This window comes from Polypterus senegalus, chromosome 12 (assembly GCF_016835505.1).
Source record: "Polypterus senegalus isolate Bchr_013 chromosome 12, ASM1683550v1, whole genome shotgun sequence".
NCBI lineage: Eukaryota > Metazoa > Chordata > Cladistia > Polypteriformes > Polypteridae > Polypterus > Polypterus senegalus.
The window spans coordinates 3273267-3290973 of NC_053165.1; the positions used below are offsets into that span (position 1 = coordinate 3273267).

The following is a 17707-nucleotide window of genomic DNA, read 5'->3' on the forward strand; positions in this document are numbered from 1 at the left end:
TCTTTATTCATTTCTGGAATGTTATTAAGGTGTCAGTGTCAGTACAACGTCAGCTCAATGTCTCTCAAGTTTTAACTGTGCGTGTGTTTAGTGAGAAAGGGCAAGAGAGAGTTGCAAACTGCCCAGGCGTTTACAGCAGCGAGCGGGATGAGCGACACCAACAAGTTTAGTTTGGCACTGGCTGCGTTCAATAAAAATTAATATTTGGGGCAAGCAGAGATGATGGCAAATTGACATATTTGCACTGATTTTAGTTCCTATTATGTGCATTTTACTGATTATAAGCTAATAGTTTTCATTTTATTTCACAAAATTTTAAAAATAAATATTACTGATCTATTATTTTGCCCACTCTTTGGAGGATGTACTACATCATGAAGTACTGTATATGGATCAGGAGTATCAACTCATGCCTAGACATGTATGGGAGGCAGCATGGGGTCTAACTAGGACCCTCATGGACCCTGTGATCATCAGAGGTGACTGTGCAGAGGGTGCAGACCTATAAATACCTGGGAGTGCAGCTGGATGATAAACTGGACTGAACTGCCAATACTGATGCTCTGTGTAAGAAAGGTCAGAGCCGACTATACTTTCTTAGAAGGTTGGTGTCCTTCAACATCTGCAATAAGATGCTGCAGATGTTCTACCAGACGGTTGTGGCGAGCGCCCTCTTCTACGCAGTGGTGTGCTGGGGAGGCAGCATAAAGATGAAGGACGCCTCATGCCTGGACAAACTTGTTAAGAAGGCAGGCTCTATTGTAGGAATGAAGCTGGACAGTTTAACATCCGTGGCAGAGCAACGGGCGCTAAGCAAACTCCTGTCAATCATGAAGAATTCACTGCATGCACTGAACAGTGTCATCTCCAGACAGAGGAGTAGCTTCAGTGACAGACTGAGGAGATCGTTCCTCCCCCACACTATCAGACTCTTTAATTCCACCCATAAACGCTAACATTATTCAAAGTTATTGTCCGTTTTTACATGCATTTTTATTACTATTTAATTTAATATTGTTTTTTGTATCAGTATACTGCTGCAGGATTATGTGAATTTCCCCCTGGGATTAATAAAGTATCTATCTATCTACTGCTGACACACAGATACAGGGGGTCATCAGGAGTGCTAATGCCCCTTTTTCCCTCCCGACAGGAGCAGTAAGACCTAAACTCCTCCCTCCTCCAACTCCAGACCACGCCATCTGATGACCACTTTCCTTCCCGATGTCCCGCCTCCCAACCCCCACCCCCCGACAGCCTTACTCTACAGTCAGTCCAGTTTTGGTGACAGTCTCTTAGGGCTACTCAGCAGAGTACCACACAACTCGTTTATCTTACTTCCTTATATAGGGAATGTATTGGAATCCTCCAAAAATTCTATTTCGAGATTTTGATGAACTTTGATGTTTTAGACCTCCCTGAGTTCAAAAATACCATTTCTGGAATGATGTCTGTGTGTGTGTGTGTGTGTGTGTGTGTGTGTGCAAACACTATCACTTGAGTACGCTTTCACTTCAGTCAACCAAATTCTACTCACAAGTATTAGGTAAAAAGCATAGATTTCTATCGACGTTTAGGCTATGTCCGCTAACCGGAAATGGTACTTTACCCTTTATTCATGCAGCTGCAGAGTCCGATTTATTTAACTTTCCTTTTATAAAAATTGTTCAATATATTATTACTTTGACTTTGTTATGGATGGTTCTTTAATGTACATTACATAAAAATATAACCATTGCCTTGCCATTTACTCCTCAAATATCTATCCCCTATATGAGAGTATACGAGAAAGTCGAGGGGAGAGCACTCCCAATTTTTTTTTCTACAAACCTCACAATATACGGGGAGGATCCCCCAAACGTTCTTCTTTGTGTTCTGTCTCTCTTTACAATATATATGTATATATACACTGTCACACACATGTGAGTAGGGGGACGTTGTGTGGATCAAGTAAAGGTAATTCCACGCCAGGCCAGGGGAGGGCGGGTTGCACTAAACCTTCTCCTGTTATCTCTACAGACCAGCTGTGGGAAAACCTATCTGAGTCAGGAATGACACTTCTGGTTCCAGCACACAGGCTGATGTCAGAAGAACACCACTTCCGGTTACCCTACATCACTTCCGGTCTGATCACTTAAAGCCGCCATCTTTCCCAACCCTCATCAGTTCTATCTTGGACTCTGTACTATCAACAACTCTGTTTTGTTTGAAAAAACCATTTGCAGCCAGGAATATTATATGGGTGGCTGCCCCAAACCTTTTTTACACGTGTCGAGCCTGTTCTTTTTTACAACACATATATTATGGGTTGTAAAACCATCCCTTGCCTCAGGTGGCATTATTTAATGCACTGGCTCTGGATCAAAGTATCTGTGTGCCAATACGTTTAACAGGCATCACATGTAAATTAATGGAAGGAATGATTAATGAAAAGATCAAGGATCACATGAAGGGCAGGGGCAGATTTGCAATTAGGGTGTTTTGGGTGCATGCCCAGAGGCCCAAGATGGCAAGGGGTATTTTCATAAGTCCATTTCCCCACTATGATGAAACGACTGAGTCTCTGCTCACTGAAATAACCAAACCTGATGAAACAATCGCCAGACACAAGGTCAGGAAATACCGCATAGCATTAAACTAACCAGCGTCCTCCCTGCATTGTTAACTTTCCATTCAGGAACTAAGTTACTCAGGGGCCTGTGGGGGTCTTAATCTGGACTTGATCAATGGTCCAGAGAAGGTGCCTTAGTGAATAGTCAGCATGGCTTTTGATGAGGAAACTGTATTTGAATTAATATGCTGAAACTCTGTGAGCAGACAACAAGAGAGGTACATAAAATATCCATCTTTAGCTTCAGAATAATCCCCACATGTCAGAATGGGCATCAAATTAATACAAGTGGGAGTTTGGGGTGCAGTGTTTAGATGGCTGCAACATTGGCTCAAACACCAACAACAAAGCGAGAGGAACATTGTCAGAAAGAGGTGATGTTAGAAGTGGTGCCCATCAGATGTCAGTGGCGGGGCTGCTGCTCTTATTAATGCACAGAAATGAGACAGAAATGTCTGTGTGAATAAATATACCCAGAAACATCAGAGAAGGACATAAATAACAAGCTGGTCAAGTCTGATGTTTATACCCAAACTAGGTGGAATGGCAGATGTGGGAGAATCAGCCAAGTGATTACAGAGGGAGCTGGCAAGAATACAGGCTTTGACAGACTTGTGGAAAGTGAAATGTAATGGGAAGAAGTGTGAAGTACTAGGTGTAGGAAACAGAAATGTGAGATTTGAATAAACAATGGGACGTCTGACACTTCAAACTTATGAGAAGGACCGACAGAAGGCCTTAAGGAAGCTGTTAGGTCCAAACGCACATTCAATTTTTGGAGTCCAAGACCAAGGAGCTTATGTTTGAGCTTTAGAACACACTACTGAGGCCTCACCCCACCTGGACTATCATGTGCCATTTTAGTCTCCAGATTACAAATAAAGACAAAGCAGCACTAGAGAATGTCCAGAGAACAGTGGCTCCGTAATTAAGAATCATGGAGAGCAATCTAAAGGAATGACTGAATGATCTGATCCTTAACTCAGGCAAACAGAGAGCAAAACCTGGAAGTGTTTAACCACAGCTGATCCCAGCTGGAACACAGGGACACTGCTGGGAACAGCTTGTTAAGGGCAGAATTCACACAAAACATTAGGAGGATTTCCTTGTTGTGATCCGAGGATGCCCTCCAAACAAAACCCCCAAATGAGGCCTCCAAAGCACCTGACCCTCAAAATGGGTAACTAGGCAATACATTTTTAAAGTCCTCAAAACTGCTACAAAGAGCTCCACATGAGAAAAGGGCCACCATCAACCACCATGAAGAATCTTTACAAAGTAAAGGACTTTACAAAAATTCTCAATAGCACAAAAAAACCCTAAGAGGCACATAAAAGTTGTCTTTTAAAAAATAAGCAATCTGGTGGTAAACAAGCCACAGATACATAAAGACAAAGGTTAAAGAAAAAAAACACAGAGCAAAGGGGTCAAAATCCAATAAATCAGCAAAATGCAATAATCAAAAAGAGAACTCACCAACAGCCAGCGCAGACAAATGAACTGAGAGGAACTGCACTTCCCATAAGCCTTTACATGTCAGCAGTGATGTAAGAGGTGGCCCCGCCCTCTTTGGAAACTGCACACAAAACACAGGGAACAGAAAGACATTTAGAGAAACTCTACCTAAATAATGTTAAATAGAACAAAAACAGTAACACATTAAACATATTGACTTAATGATAAATTAACCCATCAATATTAACATCAAACTAAAAAATGAACAAAAAAGCAAAGAAAAGGACTAGAAACATAAGCCTGGCAGAGAACACTGGCTGTGAGACAAAACTTTCTTCAGACAAAATAAAAAGGGATCAACACTCAGAATAAAAAGTGTCTACCTGTGCGTCTAATGAGGCAGCGAGTCGGACACTGGGGACCACCAAACTCGACAAATGAAGAAGACCAGCGCACGGGTTCAAACCACGGACTCAGGAGTTGTGAGGCAGCAACATTAACTGATAAGCCCACCAACTAACACGAGTCTGTAAAACTATCTTCAGATTGTGTAATAATTCAATGCTATTGTTCACATAAGAATTAGACCCTACTGAAGCTGTGCATCAACTGACCCCAGTAGAATACGAGGGGCCAAAAATGCGTGGAGCGTCACCTTCATGCTACTTCAAGGATCACGAACATGATAATACGTGGTGTCCTAAAAGTGTATGCACACTTTGAATGATTAGAACTAGCAATGGCTATTCAGACACATCTAAGTATTGCAATTCAAATGTAGAATCCAATCCATGAATTAAAAGAGAAGACGCCCAAATCCCAAATGAAATGACTGCAAATCCGCTGGTCCACATTGCCAGCGCCGACTGCACCAGAACTGCCAGCAGGTCCAACGCTTCTGACAACTCAAAAGAATTCTACTTTGGTCTTCTTTAATCTGTATTATGAAACTTACATGTATGCATCTTAATAAATGTCTTTATTAAAATTCATTTAAAGGTTCGGGCCTGCACCAAATTAACATAATTTTGGACCAAAATCTTTAAATGCCTTTCCGACAGCCTTGGTGTCCCAAACCCTCCTAACCCACTAACAGCTATGTTTGGTGGGCTCACAGAGGGGCTTAAAGTGCAGAAGGCATGTTGACTTGTCTCACTCAACTGGAAGAATCCTAACTCACCTCCATTAAGTCAGCGGGCAACTGATCTTCTTATATAATTAATATGCTACCGTGGCTGTCTGTTTGTCTGTCCAGGATTTCAAGTAATCTTTTGACCTACTAACCTGAAATTTGGTACAATATATACTACGTATGTGATGTCTATTATCCGCTTTCGGGGTGAGGATTGACCATCAAGGTCAAAGGTCAACCTCAAAAATCAAATAAGCTGTAGCCTGAAATTTGGTACACATATACCAGGCTGAAACTCTGCACTACACATTTATAATAATATAATAATTTGGAGTTATTACTCTTTTTATTTTATTCTATTGTAGAATCAACTCTCAGCAGCACCCAGCAGGGCGGCCGTGCGCCGTTCTCATCCCTCCCACCTTCACTGTCACTTCCCCTACCTCTTCATACCTTAAATCATTGTACCCATATATGGTCAATGGAGTATGGTCAAGTCGAGTGTATGGACTGCACGTTATCGGGCAGGGCGCCGTTACTGTCTAGTGTCAAATATTGTCTAAAATTGGAAAAAATCTAATTCTCACTTAGAGGATTTGTGCAAAACTTTTTCAAAACCTTGCAGGATCAAATCAACAACATTTTACAATAAACATTTAAATTGAGGAAGCAGATTCTGTCCTCTCTTTTTTTAATTCTATTTATTTACTTACATATTTTTACTGCTATTAAAGTTTTATTCTGCTGGCCAGGCTCTTTTTTTCATGGGTGGGGATCAATTTGTTTCAAACCTAGTTTTGTTAAACTTGACTTGACTTGACTATAGAATGTTATCTGATTTTAATAAATTACTCAAATTTTAAATTAATAAATAGATCAATTTATTCAAAGTAGGTCTACATCTTTTTAGGATGCCGTGTGTTTTTGATATTTGATTCTTTACCGGTGGTTGTTGCCCTCGAAGTGCCAGTCTTAGGAGGATCAAAACGCGAAAGCCCGCAGGATGCCGCTTTAGAGTATTTCAAGGCCAGTGATGATGAATATGATGTGATTTTTTGATCCTTTATTAGCCCGCCATGGACTGCTATCAGAGGGTGACAAACGACCAATTTGTATTACAAGTGAGAACATTTTGACCTCAAGCTCTGAACCTGAAGCTCACATGTGAATATTTCAAATGTGTGACACAACTCTTCCCGTCTGCCTCATGAAGTAAATCTGGTGACATTTCTTATGTCTTAAGTCCCTAAAATCAGGGCGGCTTACCCTTATTCAGGCTTTTTTTAAATATGGATATGAAGACATTTCCTTCTAAAATGCTGTCTTACTCTACTTGTTGCTTTTTTTATTTTTTTTAATAGTATCTACTGTTGAGACAATGCTAATAATACAAGGGCGGGCACTCCTGGTATTACAAATGTAACTGGTTTGACGTTTTACTGCATTTACATATAACGGCTTAGCCGATGCTTTTACACAAAGCGCCGCACAAAGGAGGTCGACCTGACTGTGTAACATCACTGCATTGTGAACGACACACCTGTCACCCATTTCAAGACATTTAAAAAGGCTTTGACGGAAGACGCGCCATGCCAGGGGCTGCAGGTTTCCACTCTCACTCTTTTCTTAATTACTGGCCCACTTTTTTGCCGCCTTCATTGTTACTGACCTGCAATTTAAGACTTCTTGGCTGCTAAATGTTTCCTTAACTAGCAGCCAAACAATAAAGCGACGCAAACGGAGCCAACAGATGACCGGCTGTGACCATCATACAAGATCTGAAAAGAAGGAGAGCCGACGTTCTCAGCGATGTTGTTCTGCTCGGGTCCACAACACAATTTTAAAAAAGTGAACAGCTTTGAGAAACGCCTGCTGTGGCAGAACGAGAGCGACGGGTCTGATTAACACCAAGAGTCGAATTAAGAAGCGGTTTGGAGTTGGCGGCCCCGACTTTGTTGTTTTTATTACTACTCAGCTCACTTTACTTTTGTTTTTGGCCGTTGTTTACAGTAATACTTCACCCCAAAACGATACTTCTTCAAATATTACTTACCCCGTGTAGTTTGTAGAGGTGGCCGATAAGAATATTTAATCTCCTTACAGCGCTCATCATTGAGCGGGAAACTCCCGTGTCCAAACTCTGACGACAGCAAACGATGAGCAAAAACCATCCATGGAGAAAAAGAAACGATTCCCAAATAACTCGTGTCGCATTACCCAGGTGTCCGATATCTATTCATATGATGAAAACGTGTAAATTTTTTGCCAAAATATGAAATATATGAAGGCGGAGTTCGCCATAAACCAATACTGTACTCGACACGCAAATCCCACAATGCTGTGCGTGTGAAGCGAATCTCCCGCTCCACCTGCCGTATTGATCAATGGGCTTGTCTTCAATTCAAACGGACAGCATTGTTGGAAGAACATCATTACTGTTGACATTCAAAAAGGAGAATTCAGGAAGTAACTATTACTCTGCCAAAAAATGCAGTTTTTAGCGTTCTGACAGTATGCGACATGAGTTGCATGTTTTGTTTCTTCTTTTTTCCCCATTGACTTTATCGTTGGACACAAGAGTAAAATTTGTCGGCTACCACAACAAACTACAAGGATAAGTAGCATTTTAAACAATCTCGCTTTTGGGAGGAAGTACTATATTGCTTTAAAGGAAAGGAGACTCCGCACTTCACAATCCAACACAGGCGCAGACGGGCTCTAAAAACTACATTTCCCAGAATGCACGACGCCTGACACCAAACCGGAAGTACCTTTGGAACTCACAGAAGCATGGCTGCGCGCTAAACGAGCGTGATTAGTGAACTTTCGGCAGGTGATGAGGACGACGGCTGCTCATGCAAAGTGAACGCTGCAGTCAGCGAAAATGCACAGAAGAGATTTTACGGCTTCGCTTGTGGTAAGCACGTTTACATATTGAATGCAGGGTTTATGCAGTGCAAATATGTGTGTTAAGTGGCATACTTTGGAGTTTGTTTTTTTTAAATGTTTTGAGATTAATGAACTTCTAGATAACAGTGCGCGCACGCTGAGTAGCCAGGTGTCCGTCACACGGCAGGTGGTTTGACAGAAAAGTAATGCTGAGCTAAACGGTCAGACATTTAAGAATTCAAGTTTTAGTATTAATCAATGCAGTCCGAAGTGGGTAGCGTTCTGCTGTACGCCGAGCTCCGCCGCGGGCTGTTCTGATGGCATCTCGTAAGTAATGATTGGGACAGCTGGGCTACTGGACTGGCCCTGAACTGGCCGTCTGCAGTGGTACCATTAGAGGCCACCGGGACGAGCGCTGCTGAACTTCGCTAGGAGCCCCTTTGTGCCCCACGGCCATTGCAGCGCCCGCGGTTACACTTGGCACGGCTCTCCTGCCTACTTCTTTATTGTGCTGTCAGAATTTGTGGTTGACATTTTGGGAGAAAGGCGAGGTCGGCGCTAGTTTGCAAAACGGGCAACAAAATTGAGCTAATTTTTCGGGTGGGGGGTACGTTAGGGCATTAGACACGTGTCGACCACCCTAGTACAACTTGACCTTCGCAGTGTCGTTTTTGGTTGGTCTGGGCATTAAGTTTCATATCATTTATTGAAAGGAGGTTAGGTACACCTCGGTGAATTCCGCCAGCTCTTCGAGGGATTGTATTACCTGTCCGCCCATTTCTGTAACTCGCCTTTCCAGTTGGCTCCCCGACTATCAACCCCTCCCCAAACCCCCACCCCACTGTGGAGATGGTGCTGGTTCTTTGACTAATTAGCCTTGTACTTGTTTTACTGGTTATCTAGAAGTTTTTATTATCAAACAAGGATAGGAGCGGATAATGCAATTATCTATCTGCTCCAAAAGAATGACTCCCACACAGTTGTGCGAATGTGGAACAAACTATCGAGACTGTGGAGCTGCAGCAAAAAGCGAAGGATCAGGTGAGAGATCAGGACAGTTTAGCTTGAAGCAACCCAATGGGTCACGGGTTCAGTCGTGGTGCCCCCCCCCCTCTGGCTGCAGGTTTTTGTTCTAACCAGTTTATTAAAACGCCAGCCATTGTTACCATTAACTGATGTCATTGTTTAATTGGCTCACACGTTTGTTCCTTTTTATTTAGCTTTTCAAAAAGTGCAGCAGTGTCAAGAAATATGTTTTTTCTGCATCTTTGAATGTTTGCAGTGTTTTATTTTTAAATGCTTTTTTTCTGTGGAGTTTTCTTTCTTAGTTGTACCTGATTGCAGGCATTTAATGATGAGCAGACCAGACACAAGCACAGATGACGGTGACAGGAGCCGCCACCGCAGTGTCACCCAGTTGTGTGCTAATTAGTGAATACTCGTCTAAGTCAGTTTCTTAAACTAAGGGTCACCGCCACTGGTGGCTCACTGTTATATTTAATGGGAATGAGTTGTGTAAAGTCTGTGCATTATCTTGTGATGGGAGGCTGTGGCTTATCTCATCTCACAAGTACTCGCATGGTATATTTTATGCACCAGTGTTAAAATGGCTATATGTACACTGAGAGGTTGTAATATAAAATATTGCAATAATTGTAAATTGTACATGGTTTTAATGTAATTTAATTCCATATTACTGAATAGTATGACACAGTCTAGGACTATCTGAAAATAAACCCGATCCACTTCTCCAGTGCTCATTTGTCACTGGTCACACTTTCATCCACCGCAGGATTTGCACATGGATGACAGCTGAAATCTTCAGTTGTTGAATGTTCTTTGCAGACAAAGTCACTGCAAAAAGCATATCTCATTGTTGTCATACATACGCAAGTACCAAGTGCACCATATGGAACTTGTGACTGTGCATCCACTCATAAAACCGGCTGGGGGCACGTTGGAAGGAAACCACTGCGACACTGGACATGTAGTAAAGCAAGCTGAAGAGAGATGGCGGATGCTGCCAGTAGGCTCAAGTAAAAGGATGTTGGACAAAAATCACAAAATACACCAGCGTGAGTAGTTGAGGGTTAAGCAGCAGCTGTGACTGTCTGGGGGGGGGCTCCCATCTGACAGTCATTATGAAAAGCATCTCGGAAACAAGAAGGGAAGAGTAGGGTCATGAGAAAATTTTAAGAACACTGATATAAATAACCAGAAATTTAAAAACCTATATTTAAAGGCAAAAATAATTAAATTATTTAAATTCCTGTTTCATTCAGTAAAAAATATAAAATCACCACTTTGTACTTACTGAATGGATGCAAAACACATACCAAGTGGAAAGCATTGGTTTGCTTTGAGATAGGAGTAGAATCAAGTGAAGAAATGTGTTGGGGTCCAAACATGCAGCCCAGGAATGAACTTGAGAACCACTGGGCTAAACAAACTTGCTGGTTAGACTGAATGGCCTTCTCATTTGGAATTTTTTTTTTGATTTCTCTGTTGCCTTCAGCACCATCCAGCCATGGGTTAAGGTTGTGTGGTGTACCAGTGAGTAGGTACGTTTGGTGTTAACCATTATGTGGTACTGGTATTGATGTCAAAGCTGGTATTGATACTAAAGTTCACGTTTTAGTGCTGGTTCAGCACTATTAGGGATGTGGTGGTGGCCGAGCCTTTGGTGTCCTGGATAATGGACATTTGTCAGCCTTACCACAGTGTTTGAGGCTCAAGGACTCTGTTTCTAATATGAATGTCAGCAATACTGGAACTCCACAAGGATCGTCCCCAACTCCTTCTTTTTTTTTCTTTCTTCACTCTGTCCACCTCAGACTATAACTGACAGAAGGTCAGGTCACTTGCAGAGCTTCTCAGATGATTTGGGGGTGAGCCTTAATATCATCAGCAGTATGCCTTTGTGGTGCCTTACTGAGACTGTAGTTGTATGCTTTGTCTTTAGCCAGGTTGACATTGTCTTTCTTTTTAGTCATTCTAGTTTGTTTGAGGAGGTGGTTGCAGTTTGACATAGCGCTGTCCGCACTGGAGGGCTGCAGTGACTAAACGTTTGTGTTCCAACCCAATCGCTTTATGAGAAGTCCGTTATTCCTGATAAAGCACTTATCACTTCATTTTAGTTGTCTCACTTGTCAAGTTTTTGATTCCTTATTTGCTGATTTTTTTAAACCGCAGCATTCACTGTTCTTAATTGTTCCTTGTTGGCAATAAGATGCAAATAACAAAGTAACCAGCAGTTCTCTGTCTTGTTTCCATTTACATCTGTGTGGGTGTGTGTTGTGTACTGTTTGGTTTAATAAAATACTCTGAAGGAAACTAAAGAGAAACAAGCGAGGAACTGAATTGACTCCTCCACTTCAGGCTTCAAATCATTTGGATGACATCCTCAGAAAGGAGAAAAATCTGCGATTATACAAATTCTGACGTGGCAGAGTTAAAACACTAACTAGCCGTGAAATGAAATAAGATGTCTTATTAGTGAGGTCTGGTTTGTAATTAAGCAACTGGTTTGAAACAAAAAACCAGCAGCCCTCCAGGACCACCAACATTGATCACCCCTGATGTAATGAGATTAATTTTGTATTAAGCCCCTGTATGAAGCAACATAGTGTTATCCATACATCCAGTTCCAGTAATTCCTCCCTTCAGCCCTGGCACCTCAAACTCCATTCCTGAAAATCTGCAGGTTTTCTTTCCAGTCCTTTTCCTAATTAATCGCCACTTTCTGCCACTATCGATCTTTCCACCTTCCAGTAATGAATGGACTGCAGTGAAATGTGTGCAAAAATGCCTGCTGTACCAGCCACCATTTACAAATCCATCTGTCTCTGTTTTAGGCAGGTGGCATTGCGGGCATGTGTGTTGATCTCGTGCTGTACCCACTAGACACCATTAAGACAAGACTGCAGAGCCCTCAAGGATTTTTCAAAGCTTCTGGTTTCCGAGGAATCTATGCTGGCGTTCCTTCAGTTGCTGTTGGGTCTTTTCCCTCTGGTAAGATGTGCGAGTAGGTGCTTACAGTATTTGGTTTTTATGTATATATAATGTATGTACTGTATGTATGTATTTTAGCAAAAGCTAAAGCTTTTTGTATTTTGGAACGCAGAAAAGCTGTGATTAATGCAAATCAAAAACCGAGCCCTCTGAAAGTATTGAGACCCCTTCACGATTTACCTTTTTTTTTTTTTTTTTTTATAAAATATTGCAGCCTTCTTACCAAATTTTTTTTAACCTGATCAAGCAACATCCAGAGTGGCAAAATGAAAATGGGATCTTTCTTCAAATTTATTAAAAAAACAAAACTCAAAACACTGCACTGAAGAAAGTTTTAAGACCCTTCTCTCTGCACTTAGTTGTGGAAGCTGTTCCAGCCTGCAGTCTTCATGGCTGTGACATGACAAGCTTTTCACGCAGATCCCCTCATGCTGTGTCAGGCTGGTTGGAGACCCTCTGTGGCTATGGCTGTGTTCAGGTCTCTCCAGAGATGTCCAATTGCGTTTAAGCCTGGAGCGTAGCTTGGCCACTCAAGGACATTTTGAGCATTGTCCTGAAGCCACCCCATGTTGTCTTTGTATTGTGGACCTTTGTCCCAGTCTGAGGTCCAGAGTGCCCTGACCATATGTATTTTTTTTTCATTAAAGATGGTTCAGTTGCACCGCAGCATGATGTTGCCACCACCATACTTCCCAGTTGCATGACATTGTACAGGTGATGAGTGGTACCCAGTTTCCTCCACACATGATGTTTAGAATTGACGTCCAATTTTTTTTTTTTTATTCATGGTTTCATCGGATCAGACTCTTGTTTCTCACAGCCTGAGCGTCCTTTAGGTGCCTCTCTGATAACTGCAAGTTGACCTTCATGTGTCATCTCACCACCCTGTTGTAAAGCCCAGATTTGAGGAGTGTTGCTGTGATGGTTGTCCTCCTTGAAGTTTCTACCATCTCCATACAGGTTCACCGGAGTGGAAGCAGGTTGACAATCGGGTAATTGGTCACCTCTTTAGCCTCGGTCCTACTCCCACAGTTTAGTTTGGTCAAGTGGCCAAACTCTTTCAGTTTAAGAATTATAGTGGCCACTGTGCTCATTTGTATTTCATATGCTTTATCAATCCCTGAAAGGAAATTGTCTTTTTTGCATGACCATTTTTTTGGGGTGGGTCGGTTCAGAGTGCAGTGTCAGCCCATCTATGGCACCCTGAAGCAATTTTGAGCTTAAGGGCCTTTCTCAAGGGCCCAACAGAGTGGGATCACTTCTGGCATTAGAATTATGGAAGCCACTGTGCTCTTTGGAGCCACCTTTGCTGCAGAATGTTTTGGTGGCTTTTCTCAGATCTGTGCCTTGACACAATGGTGTCTGTCTGTAAGCTCTGCATGCAACTCCTTGAAGCTCATGGCTCAGTGTCAACTGTGGGCCTTTTAAAAACCGCTGTGTGCCTTTCCTCCTCAGTCTGGATGAATGTAATGACCACAGGTGGTCTCTAGGCAAGGTGTAGAAACATCTCCTCAATGGTCAGTAGAATGGGACCCACCAGAGCTAAAAGCAAAGGCTTGGAGTGAGTTCAGTTTATATTTTTAATACATTAACAGATGTTTCAAAAATCCTGTTCAGGTTTTGTCATTCTGGGGTATTGAGTGTTTGAGGAAAACATTTTAATTTCAATTATTTTATCACATGGCTGGCTGAACCATAATGTGTAAAATTGGAAATGATCCAGGTTGTTTGTGAAGGCACCGCATGTTGTTTAGATTCAAGTGCTTTTGTACGTGTGAGCAGACATTTCAAGGTGTTCTAAATGTGCGCAGCAAGTCCTTGTTCATCATGTGTTTAAAGTTACTCATTAGCTGTTGGCTCAGTGCAGGTCATCCAGAAGATCAAACACAGCAATGCTTACAGCTGAAACAGGTGTGTGTGTGTGTGTTGGCACCTGTAGCCTCATCATCATCATCATCATCATGAGACTGCATGTATTCATTCAGCATCTATTTTTGTTTTTGGCTTGTCATCTGTTTGTGCAGTACATCCTAATTCAGATGGTAACTCAGTGTTCCTCATTAAAGTTACAGATGGTTCTGGCTAATACTAATAAACTGATTTTTTTTTTTTTCTCTTCTCTCTTTACAGCTTCTGCATTTTTTGTCACCTATGAGTATTTCAAGTCTGCCTTGAGTACTTTTACTCCTCCATACCTGAACCCGGTTATACACATGGTTTCAGCTTCACTCGGAGAAATGGTGAGCAGTTGTATTGTGAACTAATAATAATAATTAGAAGTGTAGTCCGATCATTAAAATCTCTAGGGTTTTATAAGACCCTTTATTATTGCCCTATGTACAGCGTCCAGTGAAATTCTTACTTGCCTGTGCTAATGAAGATGCTGCACGGCACCACGACTGCTGAGTAGAACTGTTACCGCAGAATGTGTCGTCGCTGCTTGAAATAACCAATTGAACTTGACACCTTATTGTATAAAAAGTGAAAATGGAGATTTATTTACAAATGGCCGGGCACAATTGTTGTCCTAGCAGCCGACTTTTTTGCAATTCTGTCATCTTGTGGCTCTTAACTGACTTTTTTTTTTTTTTTTTTACAATATTTATTACTATTATTCAACATTTGAGACACAATTACTGTATACTTGCAGATACGTTGTTCCTTGTATAAATCGGGGACTTGATTTTTACAGTATCATGTCTTGTATTTCATAATGTCAGTCGTATAAGTAGAAGGTTGAAAACTCACGCTATTGGTCCAAGAGATTACGATATGCTAGCACTCACCTGAAAGAGTAACAATGGAGCACGCAGCCTTTTTTTTACTTCCCCTATGTGGGTGCGGCAATGCACTGTATTGGCGCGTCTTCCCAATCTCTCTCTCTTTCTCGCTGTTGTGCCTACATGACCTCACGGTGATACCCAAACTATTCCGAAGCAACGTTTGCACTGTTTTTTGTATCTCGCACCCTCCTACACCTTTCATAGGAGCATTCTTTATCTACAATGGAGTGTTCAATCAGAAAAAAATATGAAGCTGGTTTTAAATTTAAACTTCACTGAATTGGCGAAAGGAATTGGTAACACTGCTGCTGCAAGAAATTGAAGTGAGATTGGAGGAGGCAAGAAGATGTAAAAAAATTTAAGTGTTGCATTTTTGAATGGGCGTATAAGTCGGGGGTCTGATTTTATGATGATTTTTTTTTTTCTCTTCCACACCTCCCAGCAAGTGTTGTCCCCTTCCACCCGACTCTGGCTCACTTCTGTGAGGTCTGTCGAGTCCTTTTAAATTGGCCAACCCTGAAGTACTTCTGGGCTTCGCTCATGTGTCCCTCCATCACTTCTGGGTTGGGCAAAAACTTTGCCTCCTGTTTATTTACAGCACACAACAGGGCTGAGATGCAGAACTCAAAGACCCAGGATGCTCTGTGGGAATCCGGGGCACCGCTGTAAACTGGGGAGCTGCACCCTTGTGTCTTGGGGTGGCAATACCCTAAAAGAGCTGCCTTCCCCCATCCTTGCGTATCCAGGGCGACCCGACAGGTTGAGCCTCTGGCCGTCTTTTACAATGTCTGCCCTTCGTTTTCCTACATGTGTGATCAAACTGTGCTCTCTGTACTGGGGTTTGTAGGAGGTGCGCCAAAGTCCAGTAATCTTTTTAAGGACAATACAGTTGACTAAAGGGCCTTTGTCAATTCTGTGTGTGTTTTTTTGCTTTTTCTTTTTTCTTTCCCCAGACTAACTTCTCAATTAGAGCAAGCGGTACTGTAGATATCCAGTGTGGTAATTTTATTCTGGTCTCAGATATATGAATTTGATTTTCTGGACTACAGTCAAGGTGCCCTTTGGTTTTATTGACACTTTGGGGGGCCTGGGGACATGAGGGGTTTCCTTTGCGTTGGCTGGTCTAGTGCAGACTGCCTACAGTTTCTTTAAGGACGCATTTAAGAAGTTTCACACGCCAAGTTGTTTGCCGTACGAATGATTCACTGAGACAGTTCAAAGAGAAACAGCCACAATTTCTATCTCTTTATAGTGAAAAGTACTGTCTCATGTGGCTGCTTTTTCAAACTAATGGCGCGAAGCAGTGCAGATGTTTTCTTATAACTCGTTAGAAGAGAGCGGAGCAGTGACATCATGTCTAGTACTGAGCTCGTGGAAGAACTCCAACTGCCAAGAATCAATGTGGTGGCATTGACGTGAGCTATGCTGTGTATGGCTAACCCGTCCCCTAGTCGCCATCTTGATTCCTGATGTGCCAATGTATGGTTAGGCCTCACTGGAAAGCTCTGTGTTTAGGGTACATCCTCCAGAAGGACACGTGGAGCCTAAGTTACTTGTGAAGATTCACCCACATGTGCAGGTTAGTGCCCAGTGATGGCAGCATAGGCTCTTACTGGTCATGTCCTTGACGTGGGTTATGCAGGGCAGAATCTCCCTGCATGCAATTGTGATAAATGTGAATTGGTCTTACACATCGAAGAGCAGACTTGTCAGCTTCAGTTGGCAGGCATCTCCCCCAGGGTTATTTACTATGTCATGATCACCGGCCCTCCATGTCTATATTTGGGTGGCTTAAGAAAAAGGATTTTTTTAGATAGAAGAAAAGTCATCTTTCAAAGGGTTTGCTTGACATGGACATCAAGGTCATCTTTTCTGTCCTCTTCAGTTCTGTGTGCAGTAGTTATTGTAAAATTTAAATATAACACTTAGAAAAAAAATGGAAAAAATGAAAATGCTGAAGATTCCTTTGCCTTAAAGCAAACTTGCTATGTTTTACTGTCCATTTTGTTCTTGAGAATTGATGGCAGGGGATCTGTGCTCAAAGGAGGTTTTCCCTGTAATGGCCACAAGGTGGAGGTATTGTTCCATGTACCACACGTAAATCCCACATTTTATGTAGCAGGGAAAAAAATCAATAACTGGAGCTCATTTTTATCGTTTTATAATCCTGCACTCAGCTGCCAGTGTCTTATTCCTCTGTGCTGTGCATTAAACTTTTTGCAGTGGAGCAGAAGAGATTATTTACAGGTACGAGCTCCTTGTACTTTTGTAACAGCTCTGTAAATTTTAAAACACAAACTAGGACCGCTGTATTTGGTTTTTTTTCTCTCTCTTTTGAGAGTAAAGGTAGATAATAGCTGCTCTTCCTCCTGTTCAGGCACAGTGTGTTTGAGGAGCAGTCGGTGATTTTATAAAAAATCTCCACCTAGTTTTGACTCGCCTCTGGATACATCGCACATAAGGTATACGGTGGCAGTGCAACTTGTGCTTAACTTTGTGGGTTGTGTTTTGGTGGCCTTTACTGACTGGCAGTTACTTAAACCCTCAAAGTGAGGACCTGCTTACATGACATCCAAGATCCAAACACAGAACTGAAGATGTGGCACACTAGAGCATGCACTTTCACGTCTGACTTTAATGATCTGCACTCTTCAGTGCGTATGTGCCAAGTGTACTTGTTCAAAATGTTTAACAGCACCCAAGTAAACCACAGGTGGGGTGTTGTGTGTGCCTTGTGTGGCTGCTGACCTTCCACTTTAATTTAACCTCCGAGTCCATTCCTGCTCCAGACGTGCAAACCTGATGTGCCTAAATCTATGAAGAGCC

General features: G+C 42.1%; 1 protein-coding gene and 1 long non-coding RNA gene across 5 annotated transcripts in view; one reads left to right on the top strand and one right to left on the bottom strand.

Moving 5' to 3' along the window:
* Positions 1-7970, bottom strand: part of LOC120540976 — a 35089-nt gene extending 27119 nt beyond the window's left edge. The window contains exons 1-2 of the long non-coding RNA XR_005635913.1: positions 7252-7970; positions 4088-4187 (exon numbers count right to left, since the gene is read on the bottom strand). This is a non-coding gene — a long non-coding RNA (uncharacterized LOC120540976). The remainder of the gene's footprint in view (positions 1-4087; positions 4188-7251) is intronic.
* slc25a26 (solute carrier family 25 member 26) overlaps positions 7970-17707 on the top strand; it is a 66064-nt gene continuing 56326 nt past the window's right edge. For 3 of the 4 annotated variants that reach the window (XM_039772189.1, XM_039772190.1, XM_039772191.1), the window contains exons 1-3: positions 7970-8115; positions 11942-12098; positions 14229-14338. In XM_039772189.1, coding sequence (XP_039628123.1) covers positions 8083-8115; positions 11942-12098; positions 14229-14338 — 300 coding nt within the window. In that variant the 5' untranslated portion in view covers positions 7970-8082. The remainder of the gene's footprint in view (positions 8116-11941; positions 12099-14228; positions 14339-17707) is intronic. The other variant, XM_039772192.1, reaches the window with a different exon arrangement.